Source organism: Polyergus mexicanus, unplaced genomic scaffold (assembly GCF_030449975.1).
Source record: "Polyergus mexicanus isolate NDT 795.1 unplaced genomic scaffold, iyPolMexi1.0 SCAF_27, whole genome shotgun sequence".
NCBI classification, from domain to species: domain Eukaryota; kingdom Metazoa; phylum Arthropoda; class Insecta; order Hymenoptera; family Formicidae; genus Polyergus; species Polyergus mexicanus.
Window position 1 is genome coordinate 1,341,504 of NW_027223347.1, and position 20,250 is coordinate 1,361,753.

The 20,250-nt window shown below is 36.4% G+C and overlaps 1 protein-coding gene across 3 annotated transcripts in view; it reads right to left on the reverse strand.

The window, feature by feature from the left end:
- LOC138943585 (nucleolysin TIAR) overlaps positions 1–1,682 on the reverse strand; it is a 408,695-nt gene extending 407,013 nt beyond the window's left edge. For all 3 annotated transcript variants that reach the window (XR_011448501.1, XR_011448502.1, XM_070314544.1), the window contains exons 1-2: positions 1,080–1,682; positions 438–747 (exon numbers count right to left, since the gene is read on the reverse strand). Coding sequence is in view for 1 of the 3 variants with exons in the window: in XM_070314544.1 (XP_070170645.1) it covers positions 438–689 (252 nt within the window). In the remaining 2 variants the exon portion in view is untranslated. The remainder of the gene's footprint in view (positions 1–437; positions 748–1,079) is intronic.
- Between the last annotated feature and the right edge of the window lie 18,568 nt (positions 1,683–20,250).

Genomic DNA, 20,250 nt, shown 5'->3' on the forward strand with positions numbered 1-20,250 from the left:
TATTTATTTTAATATATAAAAAAATATTAGACATTTTTATATTTTAATTATGAAGATTTTAATAACATGCGATGAGATAAATGGCATTAACATTGATATTGAGATTTGCAATATTTCTTAATTATTATTATTGATAAGTTATATATCTTACATTAGTATTATTTTTTGTAAATTATGCAATCAGTTTTATCAATGATTATTATAAGGTAATAACAAGGTATATTGAAACTATCATGGATATGATTTGAATGTATTTCATTGTATTAAAGCAAACTATATGAAAGCTTTAAAATCAAACGTATTTTGTTTGCGATATTATTATAATTGCCGCGTCTCAATAACCTATGAAATGTATTTCCCGAGCAATGCAATATTTCGATACTATTGTAAAATTTCTTTTGCACACAATCGTAACAAGCAATCGAGCAATATTTTACCTTATTCGGTGTCGTTGCTTGCTGCTGCGGTGAACAGCTAGTGCTGTGTACAGTCGGTTGATTGGTCGTCGCCGGTACGATGCCCTGATGATTCAGATGGCTCAGCTGATTCAGCTGCGTGAGCTGCTGCGGCTGCTGCACCGGATTCTGGGTGTTGGCCTGCAGTTGTTGATGATGTGACTGATGCGCAGGATGAGTCGTCTGATGATGCGTCGCAGGGAAGGTGGGTACCGTGAACGGGACGAACAGCATCGGGCTGCCGAGGATGTGCGCACCACCTCCACCCAATGCCCCCGTCTCCTCCCTACACCTTTTTCGTGCGTTTTTTGTTTTGGGTAACTTTCTTTACTCCATCAACGGTGTTTTTTTATATTTTTTTTTCTTAATTTCGGCGTGCTACTACGCGCATAGATCGTTACTTTTATTATATTATTTTTGTCAAGTACACTGCCGACGACGACGACGAGCAGAGTAGAAGCGTAGCAGTAGCACTAGTAGTGGTAGTAGTAGTGGTAGTAGTAGAGGTAGAAGTAGTGGTAGTGGTACTAGTGATGGTAGTAGTAGTAGTAGTAGTAGTAGTAGTAAGGAGTAATATACGTGTCGAAGTGAAACTACGATATATGTTTAATGATTTATTATTACCTGCACTCCTGCCCCAGCCCCTGGTGCTGGGGTTGGGCGTAGGGGGCGGCTCGGACGGAGGTGGTGGACGCCACCCTCGCTACCCTCAGCGATAGACCGCCCCGCTGATTGCTAAGTTGGACCGAAGCTGGCTGGTGATTGCTATGCACGCAGCAACAGGCACGGCAGCCGATCGGCTGTTGTTGGTTTGGAATAGCCTGGAGATGATGATTTAGGGGGCCCCTGGGCCCCGTGGAGGAGGGAGAACACGGGTACACCCCAACCAGGCAACCCACCACCGCAGCCCCGGGGCCCGGTGCGCTCGGTGCCAAGGCGCCTGTGGACGAGGCCACCCCAAGCTCGCTGGCTCTCCGACAACCACTGCACCACTGCACCCACCCTCCTTGTTGAGGGGCTTGTTGATACGTCCTGTTGACGTTGATCGTTGAACCGGGCTGAATGACCTCAACCTGGGCCTCTTTATGCTCACGCTTGCCTGCGGGCGGGATTTTGCTACTTTGCTGTTTACTCGGGGTGATTAACTTTAGACTTGCGAGTGGCGAACGTTGATTTTCAATTTGTTTGAAATTTTCTTGGATCAGGCGATGAAAATCAACAAAAAAAGCCTGAATGCTTCACTTCGACTTTATTTCTTGATCACAACACTGACGCACGTAAAGAGCTGCTGATTTTAAACAAATCAGTGAAAAATCACAGTTTCTGCTATAGTCTTGTACGTTACGAGAAAAAAATGAGTTTTAACAAATATGTTTGCTATCGATGTTTCCAGTTTTCGAGCTTTGTTAATGTTATTTTACTAACACTGATCGCGTTGTTTACTACAAAGCGATGCAATTTTGTCAAAAATTATTCTTTATGTTTATCACGATTTTCTAGGGAGGTTTTTGAGAAATATGCTGAGTTCTATCGAATTCCGTTCTCGCGGAATGTGTTTACCGCATACTCTTGGCGCAGTCGACGCTCACTTCGACGGCCACGTGGTCGACTCGGATAAGATTCTGTCAATCGCTTTGAATGCCGGTATGAACGCGAATCGTAGATATATTTGTTTTTGTGTATAAAATACGTCACCCCGATTAGAAAAGTTCACAATATCTTTTGTTCTTAAAATACTTTTTTTTTTCCTTTGTATTTACCGAAGCAAATAGCCAAGACAAATTATCGCATAAGCAATTATTAAACACTAAATTAGATATGAACTCTAAAATTTAATTAATACACGGATATAATCGTTATGTTAATTGTAATGTACAATTGAACACGTTTCATTGGATTGTACAAACTGATAAACTGATGATATTTTTTCTATTAGTCGGCAGAGCATGCGTTTAACTTTCAACGAGCTATAAGAAATGTCCGATGTCAATTGTTTCGGCAATACAAGTCATAAAACACGTGTTTTGCTTTATAATTAAAAATACTGCAGCATATGTCTCTACTATAAGTATATCGGATAATTTGCAACTATATATTTCGTTAATTTATTAAAATCTTCCAGATGATGAATAGACTATGGTGAACAACACTCGTGGCTGCACGGGTCGCATGAAGACTTTCGCTTACAAACACGTTGCAGGGAAAGATACGAAGTTCGCGGTCACACGCACACCTGGAAGAACAATAATCACTTGATCGTTCGAACAGCACCTTCTTTGTTTTCTCTTTTTAATACTTTCCTAGATATCTCTTAGGTATGACAGCCATGAATCATAAAAATCTGCGATTGAACTTTATTGCCGCGCGAACAAGATACGAAATAAAATGCGGCGGATACTTGGAATTTTTATACGAGGATTAACACCCGTATTTGCGGCGACTTTCTCTCCTTCCTCCACGGGTAAATCAAATAAAGCGGCCGGTCCTCGCGATCGTACAAATGAGATTAAAGACACGACGGGTGGAAAAAGAGGGAACCTAACCCGTAATGTTGGAAGGTCGCTCGCCGACTGACTAGCACTTCCGCTCAGGCTGTTGTGCGATTCAGAGTGGGGGATGCTTCGTTGAGTTGTTGTGTGTAGGGGTTGGTGGCGGTGGGTCGACTCGTTGGTTGGTTGGTTGGGGTAGTTGTGTGTGCTTCGCTTTTGCTGTGCGCGGGAAACCAGGGGCTTTCAAGCCTGCAGGATTCGTGCGGCCCGGCGAAATAGCGACCAGTTTCACGTGGCTCGTACTAGCTTGACTTCAACTACTTTTACCCTGCGTCTCGTTGTCGACGTCGTGCCCCAAAGTTTTCATGAAATCTCGATGCCGTGAATTTTAAGTAAGCCCTGCGCGTCGCAAACGCATAAATTCCAGAAATGTTAAGCCAGTACTTATTTATATTATCTTAACACCGAAGCGATAATAGAACGATGAAGAAGCGTCTGCTTATAAAGATCGTTTTTCACTTGTAAAATGAAATGTCGAAATTGAACAAACTTCGTTGTTTGTGCGTTTAGAAATTTAATTGTCTTGCGGCGAAATGTGCGAGCGAATAATCAAGAGAAAAGGGTAGAACATGATTCGGTGAGTAAATCGATTAAATGATGAGAAAAAGTTGAGATGTACGAGAGATTGCGTAGAGTATCAGGTGCGCGCTTATACTGTCAATCGAATTATCTAGGGTTTGTCGCAGCTGCTTCAAAATATCCTTTTACCTTGATAGGCACAAACCAGATATCGATCAACGTTTGTTGTTGATTTTTCAAGAATAAAAAAAACAAATGATTTCTGATATATACCGAAATTATTCACCAGCCAAAAAGATATCTACGTAGAATCTTGTAATTTATTTTTTAACACAAATAAATTTTACGATAATTAAACATCGTAAGAGTTTGGAAACGATAGCAAAGTATAAACTTAAAATCGACACTGCAATTATTAGTATCACTAGGAATCTCAGAAACTCTGATATTTCTCGCTAGGCCATAGAAGATGCTCGACCGACGGACACGAGCACTATTTTGCGGACGGATTTTAACTCGAGGGCGTGTGTTTCTAGACAATTTCACGTTATCTTGCACTAGAGAAATCACTTAAGAATACACCACAAAGCACCTGTCACAATCGTCGAAACTTGCCGTTATGCACTGTCAAAAAAATGTCACTTTCGCGAACGCCTTTTCTGTTTGAGGACAGGGTTTCTCGAACGGGGTGCCGGAGAACGATGGGGGCGCGTACCGTTCGTATGCGTGGTTGTTTGTACGCGTGCGTCCTAGTATACAGATTGTGTTTATGCGGCCGGCAATCGTATATAAGTGTTGGCGCGTGACGGTGACGGAAAAAGTGTCTCGGCGCGAGTTACAACCGGCGGGTAAAAAATGATAATGGCGGATGAACAGGCGGATATATGCGCGGGGGTATTGGTGCGACGCGGTGTCTCGTAGCCTGGTGTGTAATGGGCTATGGATTTGGTGGAGCGCTGTTCCTGCACGTAGGGTAGGTAACGTGGAGACAAGAACCCTGTATCGCAATGTATCGCGGCGGCGGTGGCGACGACGGCGGTGGCAGCGGCGGCGGCGGTGGTGGTAACTGGAGGGGTGATCCGTCAGGCTGGAGGGGCGAGTGGGTGGTAGAGGGTGGGAGTCTGGCTCGTTCCTTCGTTCGTTCGAGGTGGTGGAAGAGAGGGTAGGTCAGATGATCTCGAGACCGAGGGCGCGCAGAGCGCCGTTTCTCGTGCGGGAACAGTTATCGTTGCTTCCGTTGCTGATGTTGTCACTTATATCTATCGTCTATTGACGCTCGATCCGGTTTTGTATTCTTCTAAAACGATACAAATTTTCTATATTCTTTATTACGCTCAATTCTAGAGTTATTGTATCGGAAAGTAGATAATTATTTATATTATATATTATATTCTTCTATGCTTTATATAAAAACAAGATACACACACACAAATAATTTATTACAAAAAGAAAACATAATTCAAATAGAATTGAAATTTATTTTATTCTCTTTATCCTTTATCTATATTTTAGTATTACGTCAGTATCTTCTTGATACAAGCGACACGGTATTTAAAAAAAAATTGTTTAAATTATATATAAAGTTCTTTATTTTGTTATAAAAGTCTAGGAAGATAATATGAGTATTTTTCTTTTTATTGCTATTCTGGTTTATTAAAAGAAGAATATAATCAAAGGCATGTGGTTAGAGCGTCGATAAATCGATCAGTACTGGTCATTTGGCTCCCTTTGTCGCACGTGTTAATTAAAAATTGCTGGCGGTTATCGTCGTAGAAGGAATCACATATATATATATATATGTAATTAATTTATCGATAAATTCTCATCAACCATCGAGCAATCTCACAGCATTTACTGACCGTGCTTTCAGAAATTTTGTCTTTCTAAAATTAATAATTACTGAACAATTTATTAATTATATTTTGTGCATAGAACATTTACGGACCATTCGCATTTGTCCGGTCGAAATAACCGCTCTACAACTACCGCATAACACAAATAGAATAATAATAGTATATATTCAGCTGCGCTCATAGCACTAGATTTGATTAGCTTCCGTGTTCTGCGACGTAATTACCAAAGTGACATATGTATAACGGTATCTGAATTGGCATAAAATGTTTACTATTATTTATCAAACAGACTTAATTAAATAATTTTTACATACATACATAAATTTAAATATTATAGATCTAATTGTGATATAAAATATTCATTTTTCATATCACATTATTATCATTAATCTAGTTTCCATTGCTGTTTAATAAAAGAAAAACATAGGAATGAAGATCGATTAAAGGCAAAGTCAACAATTATAAGAACTTTAAATACGATTTGCAACTCATTTATAATTCAAAGTTCTCGCGGTCGACAGTTTCCCATAGGGTCGCCATCAACGAGCAGGCTCGCGGGCATGACAGATATGGTATACACATTGCGCCCAGGAAATTTCGTATTTTCGCGGCTAATGACTGAGGAACGAGACGGTAATGTATTCTATGCGGAACATCTACTATGCGCTCCCCATTAGCATTTGTAATGCGCATCTACCCCTAACTCTGGGGCGCAAGCGTTGACGCTCGGTGCAAACCCATCAACGTACCATTTATAGCGCCGTTTCGTGCCCGCGTACGCGGAGAAAAGAGTTTACTACTCGTTGCTGGTGAATATGTTAATAGGATGCACCCGCGCAATGCGCTCTTAGCAGCATCCCACATTATGATACGTAGCCGTTGGTAGAAGATTACGGTCGTACCTTAGCGTCGAGATATTTTTCCGTGGCTCCCAAAAGGCCGCGATAATATGCGGAAGTAGACGCACCATTAAGAGACCTTTCACATATCACGCGTATGCCGCGTGTCATTAAGTCCGCTTCCTATCGATTTGTAATTCTTTTTTTTTTCGTGCCGCAGCGACCAAAGCGATTCGGCACTTATAGCTTTTGCACGAAGCGCCCTTATCGACTTTGTCGAGTTGCAGATAATCGTGATCGACGTGATCTATCGCGTGCGATGCGTCGGCCGCACAATCAACATGTGTATTTATACTTGTGTGTATTGCTAAAATATTTTCTCTTCTATAATCGGATAGCACATCGATACAATGGAAAATGCCGAATCATCCGTATCGAAGCGCGATATATCTACAAATTTTTTTTTATTTATTCGACATAACAAGGACTTGTCACATTTCAACAATTGTTTAAAAAAATATTAACTTTTCTTCGTTTTGCATCCTTTGTTTTGTTCTTATTTGCATTGCTAGAAATTATTAACAAAGATAAATCACAATCGTGTGATTCTATATTAACAAATAATCGTAAAATAATTGTGGCGATCTATTCGACTTTTGTGTGTATTGATATCTCTTGACGATTCTCTAAGAGTACTTGAAGCGAATACCATCCACAACATTCCGCAATAGTGTTGCCAAGATAGAATCCACCAAGAAATGTAGAATAAACAACGTGACTTCTGGCGGCGATAACGCCGTAATTAACACTTCAGCTAGTGTATCGTGCAATCTCGCCGGATATGTTTCGCGCGGAGAGGTACCGAAGCTGCTATAATATCCATGAAAAATGCTTGTTCAGAACCGGAACGACCGTCGAGACCTGGAAACGTCCCGAAGCGCGGAACTGGTGACAGCAAAGGCGGCGAGCGCAATAACGGATAAGCGGAGCAATCGGACAGTTTGCGAGCGGCCTCTCCTTCTGATGGGCTGGACGATGGAGAGACACGGCTGTAGGGAGTCGGTATATTTATAATGACCCTATATGTATGCAAATGGCCGCATATCGTACGCTTCTATTCCGCTCGCATCGCTCGCATTCACACGTGAGAGAGAGAGAGAGAGAGAGAGGGAGAACTCCGATCCACGCGTCATCTCCGCCTCTCTATATATGATCTTCTCTTTCTCTCTTTTTCTTTTGCATTTTCCGAATTCGTGAATGTATTCACGTACGCGCTTGGGCACGTATATCGAGAACGCGTGTACAATTACGAACACATACAGGCGAATCGGGGGATGAAAATGCATCGATTGTGCGTAAACGCGAGTCAACGCAATTTCACAAGAGACCACGACACAATTTTGCAGTTAACCAAGTCTTTTTGGCCATTATACGCGAACTCACGGCATATTCCTGATAGATGCGACAGATCGCTTCCCGAACAAGAGAGTTCTAACTTGACAGCAAATCTAGTATAACTTTCTGTAGGTGTCTGCCATAAAGGAGGATAGAACTCATACGAGACTCCATTTATGAACTTTCCAACAGAACACGTATTTTATCTTGTCTCTGAAGAGAGTTTAGTAAAAGCCTACCACAATCAAAATGATAAATATATATTTAAAAATCTGCATTTTATAACAAAGCGAATAATATTTATGAAAATGTTATTGTTTGTGTGTCATAATATATATTCATATACATGAAAAATATTTTATAGTTTATATGATATGTTGTCAAATTTTAATAATATATTATGTGATTTATATAATATCTGACTTATAAATAAGATTTATGTATAAAATGTTAATTAACATTTGATCTTATCAATTGCTGATATTGCGATTTTATCTTTATTCTCGATTCTCATATTGATAAATTTGAGTTGTATATTTTACAATTTTATTAAAATAACTATTTATTTTATGAACTGCCAATGAACGATTACATTCTTGGCTATTTTTTTAATTCACACCATATTAGAAATCAAGAGAGTATCAACCAAATATAATTAATATATTATTTTTATTAAAAAATGTGTTCCTATATAAGGATCGCGCGCGATGCAATTTTATATATTTTAAAATATTAATTTAGATTATTGAAAGATTCAAAACGTAATCAAAATATTATATATGTGTTTCTTACACAACAATGCAAGAAGTAAAACACATTCATCTCTTTCTGACCTAAAACTCGGCTCGCGTAAATGTCGATAGGGCGCATCGCGATGCACATAAATTATAACGATAAACGTGTTATTTATAGACCAACATAAATTGGCTATGCTAATTTCTGCTGATCAGTAGGAAACTGCATTAGGGATGCCGCGATCGCTATAGTCGCATTCATTGAAAACAAATTGCAGCTTATGTCGATGTCACAAATCTCGCTGTTTAGCTAATGTGCAGCGAAAGGTAATAATCTACTTCTCATTTAATCTCTCTAATGTTATAATTCTCACGATTTCTACAGCTTATAATTAAATAATCGTAAATTGTAAATGTGTAAAAAATTATTATAGAGAAGAGAGATTATTTTATATTAAATATATATGTGTTGTTAATTATTACATGATTATTACACAATATAATTGGTACATAAATTGCTTTACAAATTATATATTCTAGAATTGTAATATAAAACAATTAACAAATAAAGTTATTTTAAAAATTACATATCATATTACATATAAATTATTATTACATTATAATTACTGTTTAATAAAAGACAGTTAAATTATACAATCTTCAATAATAGAAATTTTTTTTTATGTTTGTAATATATTTAATCCCTCGCAATAAATGTATTAAAAGATACACGATAAAAAATATAATAAACTTAAGATATCGTTGAAATGCATTTAAAGCTATAGCATTTCATCTTTCATAATCGCATGACATTAGTACAGCATGTAACAATATACCAGGATAAAATAGGTTCAGCAAGAAGCAGCAGAAACAGTCGCCAGTTTCCCGCGGTACTAGTTTCCGTCTCCGCGGTCTTATTTTGCGGCATGAAACCGTGAACTACCTTAAATAATTGCGAGCTTAAATGTGTTTTGCTAGGGGCCGACCGAAGAAAGCGAGACAATCAAAAGAGAAGACTGTCGAAAGAAGGATAAGGAAACCACTACAACAGAAAGTTTGTAAAGTGTTCGAGCGTATTCGTTCATCTCACAAGGTCCAGCGATCTCTTTCAAACGCTTGTATCGATCGTTGATTAAAAAGCAGACGATTGTACAAAATAATAATAAGACAAACTCGTTACTCATTTGATGGATATTAAAGAATATGATCTCTGAATACTTAAAATGTTTGTATTTCTATGAGGTTTAATATTATTCAACTCACTAGAATCAAAATTATATTGTATAATAGATCTTAATAGGTAAAGTAATTTTAATAACTCTCATAAATATTGCTGATTAAATAAAACAACTATAAGCAATAAAGATGTAAAATTTATTACAAAATTAATTTACCCTAAATGCAAAACTCAGATAATATGTATGTTTATGAATAAGTCTATCAAACCGCTAATCGCACGATCAGAATTCACGGCGGAAAATACAAAATTGGGCGCGTAATATAGATGTCTTATTTCTGAATACGTAGAAGAGCATGACGAACGGTCGGCCCCTCGGTAAAGTCCTTTGCATAGCCGGAGGGAGAACGCCGAAATTCCTGGGAAGATTAAGACGTGCGGATTTGGGGGTAGGGCAAGCGGAAAAATAGGAGCTAAGGGCAGGGAGCGAAACCTTAGCTCGCGGCTACAGAAAACCGTAGTCGGCTCGTCGCAGAGAGACGCGAGAGAAATCTCTCCCACCGCTCTTACTGCGCGACCTCTCCGTCTTCGTATTCGTTCATCTTCTTCTGTCCTACACATTCTTTCCCCCCCCCCTCTCTCTCTCTCTCTCTCTCTCTCTCTTTTTCGCGTAAAAGCAAGAAAGCTTAATTTCAATTTCGAGTCCCGGGGGTGTCGTTCCGAAACGAATATAATTATACGGAATAATTCTGACACGAGGACGAGATGAGAAGAGGAGAAGAGAGGTTGGTAGGCGGTTTTGGCATCGGATACGGAGTGGCGGGAGGGTTTCGGTTATGAGTCGCGTTGAGAAGGAAGTCTCGTTCAAAAAGGGTAGTAGCGGTGCAGAAGAAAGTGGATGGGTGTGTGTGAATGAGGGTGCGTACAGTCTAACTATCGTGTAGACCACAGTTGTAGACATGCTCTTTATGTTACGCACGGCAAACCCGCCGAAAGATAGCGCGAGTTGCTTAATGGCTTGAAATTCCTGCTGGCGAGGAATGCTCTGAATGAAAATTAAGTCAAATGTTCTTATTGGACTGGCCTCAACCTCATTTCGCGATGTGCAATTCTCCAAGTGCGACTTTGGCAGTTTAACGAATGACATTTTTAAACAGTCGTCTGTGTTTCGGCAGTGTTAGAAAGATATTCCTCTTTTTATTCATGTTTTTCTGAAACTCAATATTAAGCTTATATATATATATATTTTTTTTTAATTCTAAAGCATAACATTTTTGTTTCTTTATTTATTAAATAACTTGACATTTAACTATCCGTATCCCTAACTGTATAACTTTTGCATAAATAAAATATAAATGTAAAAGATATGATTAATATATGAAATATTTATAAAGAAAAATAATTTTGCCATTAAAAATATGCAAAAATATGCAAATCATATTGGTAAATACATAATATTAAGTATTTAACATATAAGATAATAGAGAGTATTGCTTACACGTGCAAAATAATGTAGAAAACATAGTTTATTACCTTATATAAAACTTATGTTATTATAGACTTGCTGAGAAAGCATCATTACACATTTGTATCGTCTAAAATAAATGTGTTATATTTTCATTTTGCATAACGAGAATTTATCTTTTAATTATTTTTTATTGTTTTATCAATTGCTTTTCGTCGCGGCTGACTTCACATTTTCCAATCTTGCGTTCGTTGTCTTCACGCCCTTATTTCATCCCTCTGTTCTCTCACCCTTCTTGAACCCGATGAGACGAAGGCACCTCGTTTCATTATCCGGATATTAGCCATTGGGGACCCGAAATTGCTACAACTTAAACAATTTGTTTTAATGCAATCGTCGATTAAGCATTTACTGATTGCGTTCTCATTGATTTGCCTGCAATTTCATTTATCGAATTTATTTTTGCAAAACGGCATTTAAAAATTTTGTTAATATTTAATGGATTTAAGGATTTTATATGATTCTTTTATCTTATAAAATATTTTATCGTATAAAATATTCTCTGGAATAATATTTTCGAAAACGTAAATAGAGTATATTCAGCGTATGACTGTTTGTATTTACATTAAAAAATAAGAATAACAGAAAATATCCATTAGCGTAAATAAAACAATTTAATTTTTCCTCGTATGCCTTTATATATGTATATATGTACAATATATGCTTTTTAATTATTAAAATATTAAGTTAAAAAATCAATTTATTTACGAAATACAATATAATTTATATTTATTGTATTGATTTTTTCCCGCGCTCTTATCTCTTACCCCAATCAATTATGAGAGAGAAAAAGAGAAAGAGAAAGAAATTATAATACAATATTATAGCTTAAATGTTAAACGAAAAGTATAAGTTAAAATTCTGAAATTTTTAACTAATATATACATACATATTTGGTTCAATATTATAAAAAGCATATATATAAAAAAACTTTTAATATATGTATAATTGATTAGATTAAATAAGAAACGTGAAAATTCTATGTATTGTATTAGCGCTACAATTACATACAAAATATGAATAAAAAGACAAAGATTGACTGACTGACGGTCGATTGTGTTCGACTAATCTCAGTCACATATGAAAATTATATGACATTAAATATGGCACGTTACACGCAGATATCAACATTCGCTCATTTAAAATGGGGATCGAAGGTATTGGCACACGAGGAAGAGTCCATAGTTATCGATGGCATCAATATAAAATATTTACGTAACCGTTTTAAATTATCAAATTGCGCAAGTAAATCAAGAGCGAATCAAGATCTGCTAGAAGCGTACACAAGTAGACGGTAATTAACTCATCTAGAAATTATGAAAGTCAAGATGAAGGAAGTTTGTTAAAACTAAAATAAAGTAAACTTTGAAGCGTTACTTGTGTAAAAGGTAACGGTAAATTTGCCGTTGCTTCAAAGGTAACTACTTGCTATTTATTCTTTTTATAGACTAAATACTTCCTTTATAGTATTATTTTTATATTGAAATGTTTATTAATTAAGTTTATTAAAAAAGTATTTAATTATAAGAGAAAAACCTATATCTTACATTATATTAAGTATTATAATAGTTTGTAAATTACGTTGAAAGTCGGGCAAAATTCTATTGTGTCATCTTCGGTAAATACAGCAATCGCTTTGGAAGTGACATTCGCGGAATTCATTGACTTCAATAAATGCGGAGAACGAGGATATCTACGAGACGGCTTATAAATCCTGCAAAACCGACAGAACTGTTTTTTCGAGAGTAGTAGAAACTGATCGAGAAAGTTGAAAGATACCGCATAGAATCCCAAACGATTCGTTTGCCATCCGACTTGCTTCCCCTCGTTTTTCGTTCGTTCTGGAATTCGCGCTAAGCGACGCGTGCCACGCTGCAATCTAGTACCTTCGTCTCAGTAATCCGCAGTGGAATCTCTTTTCTGTAGATATCCTCGAAAGCTCCAAAAAGCACGATAATTCCGTTCGACTCAAAACGGTTTTCGCAATTTTCTCTGGAATCCCTTTTTCGAACATACCCTACTCAAAAGTTTCAAAAACTAAAATGATTTTAAATTTCACATCAAAATCTTTTTTTCCACTTTATCCTAAAGATATTATCGCAAATCTAGAAAACGTAATAATCTTTCTTCAAAGTCTCGTATCAAAGCGGAGTTTGAGAACGGCATTGTCGTAAAATGATGCTTGCCTTCTTGTTGTTGGAAATGTTATATTAAGACATTATTTCTTCAAATATTATAATATTATTTTAATATTCAGAAAAATGACATTTTCGTTTTCTATTCAAGAAAAATGTATAGATAATTATAATTTGCTTTACTTATTGTTTTAATTATGTGCTAAATAAATGTCTAATCAATTAGATATAATTTTTGTACCGCGATGATTGAACAACACATTATTAAAAGTACAATATATAATTAGGTTAATATAAGTATTAAATTACTGCATTTATAATAATGATAATAGTAAGTGAAAAATAATAACAAGTAAAAAACCTATGGCATCTGTCAAACTTTAAGTGAAAAAAAAAAAAACAATTTAGAAATAAACAATCGATAATGATAAATAGATTTTTAGCATGCCGATCTGCTGTACGCATAACGCCGTTCTTAATTAATTTGCGTATCCAGCCGCTAATATCTCACGAATCACAAAAGGGGAGATCCATGCTCGGAATTCGTGAAGCTTTTTAAAAGTTCGAATCGGTCTCGTCGCGAGGGAAGGCAGGAACGAGGTTGTGCAGACGCAAAAGAGAGCGGAGATAGGAGAGATGGCGATGGAGCTAGGGAAAGAGAAGCGAAGAATGTCAACGACGGTAGAGGAAAAGACGGAAAAAGATTGTGAGCGAGCAGGAGAGGAAAGAGAGATGTCGTCGCGCCGTGATTTAAGGTCCGGTGCCGCGCGCTTAGTTCTCTAAACATTTTGGCCGACCTTATTTCGCCTGCATTATTTCAACGTTAAGACAAGGCAAGACACACACACACACACACACACACACACACATACACTTCACGTCGTACAAAGACCGGGGGTCTACGGGAGGAACAAGTCGAGAGGAGCTTACGAAGAAAGCTATCGGTTAAGTGGACTGATACATAAATATACAATTAATCAAGTCGACTCCTCAGTTGTAGATATATCGCATTCATCCTCCGTATCCAGTCTCGTCGTCGTTGTCGCATCTTTGCATCATTCCCCTTGCTATCCTTTTATTTTTTCACGGCGCGCTCTCACATTTTCCGTTACTTTCCTCCGATATGTATTCGCATACGCTCTCGTTTGCGCTCGATATATAAATAAAAATAAATAAAGCTATTCTATTTAGACACATGTGTGTCTAAATGGATGTCCATCAGCATATTTTTACAATATTATAATAATAAATATCGTTCTGTACATTTGTAAAAATTGTTAATAGAACTATGTTATGATAAGGAGAGATCAATATTTATTTTAATGTTGTTGAGAGAGAGCTATCTCTCTTTTCATTAAATCTTTAAAAGATGTTTATACAAACGAATGTGAAAGAGATCTTCTTTTCCGAGTTATAAATCTTTTTGCACGTAGAAAATTTCAGTAGAAAAAGCCAGTTTGTAGCATATATTGTATATGGTTGTTTATTTTCAGAACGTGTTTTTAAAGTGCGATAAATTTCTTTTAAAACAAAAACCTGTCTTTCGAGATCAAAGCGAAAAATAAATTTTGGTTATTACCGCGTTTTCTTTATAGAAGATGTACTTGGAATAAGTTTTCTTTGGCCACAGTTTAAAATTTTAAAATGCTTTTTTATCAAATCATTTAAAAGTTATTAGACAGTTATTGCACAAATTTGGATGTATTCATCATACAATTATGTTAATATATATAAAAACTTGTAGTCGTTTCAAAAATCTATTTTATTGCACAAATCTTTTATGCAGACGATATAATAAAACTTAAGTTTGCAATAAGTGTGTGAATGGAATAATTATATGGATAACTCAGATTTTGTTGTTACTAATCGATATTAACATATTAATAATCGAAGGATTTATTGTTTGTTATTTACACAATACGTGTTTCGTTTAATGGATATTTCCCATCGCAGTGATGTTTGCAAAGCAAACATGATTTGTCGTTTTAATAGTAATATATATATATATATATATATATATATATATATATATATATATATATATATATATATATCTGTATGTATATATAGCTATATATAAGAAAGAAATATGTATCGCGATGTAACGCGGAATAAACCTGTAAATAAAATTAATTTCTTTCTTAAATACACATTTCTTTCTTTGTTCATAAAATTTAAATATAATTTTGATATGTACAATAAAAATAGTTTTATAGAAATTACATCTATAATTCTTCGTCACGCATAACTCAATATAAATTATAAAAACAGAGCGAAAAAAGAGAAAATTATTTCACTAATAAAATAAGTTTGAATATGTATCATCTATGTATTTATATTACACACACACATATAAATGATATGTAAATATAATGTAAAAATGTATTGTGCACAATGTTCGTATTATTGGGTAAAGGGAAACACGGAACTGATATATTGCAATGATCATTTACGCGAAGTTATGTACCAAGAAGCAACCGGAGAATTTGGCAAATGCCACTGCTTTCTTGTACATCCGTTAAGAAATCTTGGCACATTCTATAACATGACATAGGTATAGTTCAGAAAGATCTTCTGCACACGGGTATCCACATTGAATTTACCGAAATTCAAGAAATTTATCATCCGTAAACCTTTAGGGATAGATATTTATAAGTTGGACCACACAATACAATAATATAATAAAGCACATTATTACTCATATATATATATATATATATATATATATATATATATATATATATATATATATATATAGCATATATGTATATTTTATACGCAATGTGTGAATGAAAGTAAATTTCATATTTTTCACGTACATTATTTATTTTTAGAAAATTATGAATGTAAATCTGTAAAAAAAAAAGAAATGCGAGATATAGCTGTCAGCACGAAATCCAATAAACGTTTAAGCTTCTGTTTTATTTGTAAAACATTTCCGATGAGTGCCAACGTAATTTGCATGTTATTAAAGGACGGTTTTACTAGTTGCGTGCAAAATTCGAAAAATGCATGTTTACGTGACACTGAATAACGCGTTTTCGCATTACACCGACAGACGGATATGCATACGTGTAGAACGGCTCGAAGAAAAATGTTGTTAAAGAAGTTTTATGTAACTCTGTGAGAAATTCTATTTGGAAGATTAATGTTCCACAAATCTTGACGGATACAACTCTTTCCTGGATAACACCATCTCTTAGGAATTATGGAAAAGTGAAATCGTACAAGGGTGTGTATGTGTGGGTATCTATGTGTAAACGAAAAATTATTTTAAGTGAAAAATTTGGTAATTTTATGCTACAAGTCATATAAAATATATATAAAAATTTTATACATTATCTTAGTATGTTAAAGCTACTAACATTTAATCAGAATTATTAAATATAATTTGCCGTTATTGATTAATCATTACTACATGATATTATCATAAAATAATTTATCTGCGGTTTTTTGTAGATAAAGGGAAACTCTTTTTCCAGAATTTAAAAATTGCTATCACTTTAAATCTTATAAATATATTTGGAATAGAACTATTGATTCCGAAATAAATATATTTTTCGTAGGTCGCTGTTAGCTAGATAGAATTAGGTTATCAGAACGGCTTTATACACATATGCTATCGTATGCGCGTTTTACAGATCTACAGAGATCTACAGATAACCACTTGCGTTCAGCATAGATCAGGTAGATAGATATACAGTTTCCTGATGAAATATCCAATAGCTATAAAATTTATTGTGGAATAGTGACTATTTTTAAATATTAAAATCGTTACTTTCCGACGTAAATGATATACGATGCGGACATGTATCAAATATTCATTATCGTTCCGCTTCTACGTAGATGTATCAACAACAAGATAACCGAAAGTAAATGTACAAACTGGCTATACGACGTCTGGTGCGATCAAGATTACCGTAGAATCCTCGATGTAGCACGAAGAACAATAATTCACCACGAAAGTGGTTGCCTAAAAAAATAATCTCCACAGCTTGTCCTTACTCGGGCTCGTAAATCAGCTCGCACGATTGTGCTCCGCATAGTGGGTCACGGAAGTCTACAAGCGCTACGAATCAAGGAAAAAGAAATAAAGCTGTCCGGTTCTCTTCTAATAACTTTGTAGGTCTCCGTATTTTCACATGCATGCGCGCGGCCGGATTTCGCGCGAATACATCTGTGAATCCCTCGAATGTGCTCCTCGTAAAACGAGGAACCGAGCGGATCGCGGCGAGCTTTGCAAATGAATCGTTAAAGCCGAATGTCAGGGAAGCGCGTCAGAGAATGCGCGAGGAAATCGATGCTCGAGTAAATGATTTCCCGTACGCCCGTAAACGTCCGCGCCTTTCGTATATAGGCGAAGATAAGCAACATAAATCTTCGAGAGATGCGCGTGTGAGTGCAACGTATGTACGTGAAAGGGCGCGCGAGATGCGGTTTACGCGCGGTGTGAGCGCCCTCGGACGCGCCCGTTCGCCCCCGCTCGTCGAGTACTCGAATGATGGCCGTACGTACAGCTTTTGCACCTTTAATATTGCACGCGTCAGTGTTGAAGTATTTACGGCCACGGGAGTATAAAAGCACCGGGGTTCGGTCCTTGAACTCCCTTTTGCAGCAGCTCTTCCGTCGAGAGATTCAGCCGTCCCGCTGATGTTCGCTGCAATCCCCACACACTCGGCATACGATACTCTTATTACTGAGTATCGCTGTGGCATTGCCGTAGATCACGGCGAAAAATATCTTACCTAGAGCGAAATCCAATACGCACGGACATTCGATTGAAAGATTTTTCAAATGTATGTATATTATATCTACAAAGAATATCTATTCAAATTTTATTTTGATAGTTAAGTACGTATAGAAAATATCTGAATAAATTTTAAATAAATTTTAAATAAATATATTAAATATATTTTAAATAAATGTTATAAATTCTGAAGAGATACTATAGCAAAAATAAAACAGCGTTAAATACTGAAATATTATTAAATACATAAAATATAAAATTATTTATATTGCAAATATTATTCATTCATGATTAAGCTATAATTTATCGGTAAAGATCTCGATAATACAAAATTGCAATTTCTTGTACTGTCAGTTTATTATTTGTACATATAGCGCGACAGTGTGTGATCGAGTGCGAAAATACAATATATATTTAAACGCAATTTTAACTGGTTACGAGATAGAAAATAGCGAGAACTGACGTAAATATTAATTGTACAAGATTACATGTAAATACGCGCGACAGCGAGCGGTGAAGTGAAAGGAGGGTACTGCGGCAGCACGTGCATCCCAAATGGACCATTATTCCATCAGCGACACAAACTGTTAGCTAACTCGGTCAAGCGAAGTGACCGTGGACTCTCCTTTCGGAGACAAGTTGTGGATGCCGGGACGATGCTAAGCGGGGTCAAACTAACGGCCGACGGTGGCGGTTTAATTTTTACGGGCAGTTGCCAGAAACAATCTTTTGCTCGGCTCGGCAGAACTGATTGTTTGATCTCGACAAATTTCGTCTGTTCACCGACGATTTGGCCATCGTGTTTCTCACACGAGTTACTCGGACTCCAGCAATTAGGCTGCTGTTCGTCGGTCCTTCGCGATCGGCATACAAAATTTATTACGGATTTAACTTTGTTTACAATATAATTAAAAAATACATCAGCGCCAAATTGTACGCTTAGAAAAACAATGTCGAAGAATGTAAAATATACTTGAGAGTCATTCATGAAAAATTTTTCCAAAACAATTAATATTATTTTAATATTTTAATAATGTTGCCACATTTTTTCAGGCAAAACAAATATTTTCAATTAGAATGTTATTAATTTTTTAGTATTTTTTTAATAGAAAGAGTGCAGAGGAGTGAGAGAGTGTATTCTTATCCGTGATTCTTCGCTTTGAGATATGTATATGTGTATACAATAGATATTAACACGCGTACAGGATGCAAATTTATTAGATGCAACATTTTCCCCCTTTCCGCATTAATGATAAGTCTGCTTTAATTGCATATCATAAAATGTCGAATTGACGATAATTGCTACTTAAAGTTCGTATCGGGCTTTTGCAACTAGGAATATTCAAAATTTACATCTATTTGTGCGGCTACGTTGCGCTTTAGTGAACGCACGTAACATAATATAACCGCGGCCATTGAAATCGCGAGCTGCGCGAACGCCCAAGAAGCGAAAACCTTCCCCGCTTTGAATATCGTAGGGAATCGCGGGAAAACGAAGAGAGAAAGACAATGCTGGGAACAGGCGAGACGGTAAGACGGTAAGTGATGGCGAGGTACGGTGCAGGGATACGACCGTTAATATGGAAGACAGGATGGAGGAGACGCGGCAGGATGTGCTCGAGGCGCATTTCACACAAAGTTCCTCGAAGTAGGTACAAGTTTTAGACTGAACAACCCGTTCTCCTCACTGCTACGCTCCTTAATAGATATCTACTACGCGGGACACACCTACCGTCAAGCCAGCCACCTCGTCCCTCCCGTACTTGCTTTCCATCCCTAATGCCCTCTACCGGGTCCTTTGGGATTAAGCTACCCTTGGGAGCTCCGAGTGCAAAAGCCATCGAGGTCACCGAAGAACGGACGGAGGCTAAGTATGACTCGCCGTTCAAGTCTTTTGGATAATAGCGCTTTTGGACTAGCCGATGCATCCAGGGATCACAGATGTTCTTCCTTACAGCTAGTTTGTTGTACGATGTTCTCCACGCAGCTTATCGATTTACAAATACTTTGTGCGATGCGTACAATGCATGCGAAACATGCAGAAGAGAAATCTTATGCGTATACTATTTATTACTATTACGCAATCTCTTTATAATTTTTTGACAAAATCTTTATTTTACAGAAAAATTAACAAGTCAAAAAAAGTAACAAATTAACAAAATTAGCGATCTTTTAGGTATTATGGTATTTCTGTAATGTAAATTATGATAAAAAGTTGTACTTCCGTAACTTCTATTTCTCAGAATTTTTAATATTTAAAAAACATGTCCTAGAAAAATAATAAATTTTATAAAAAGACATTACTTTCGGATTTTAGCTAAT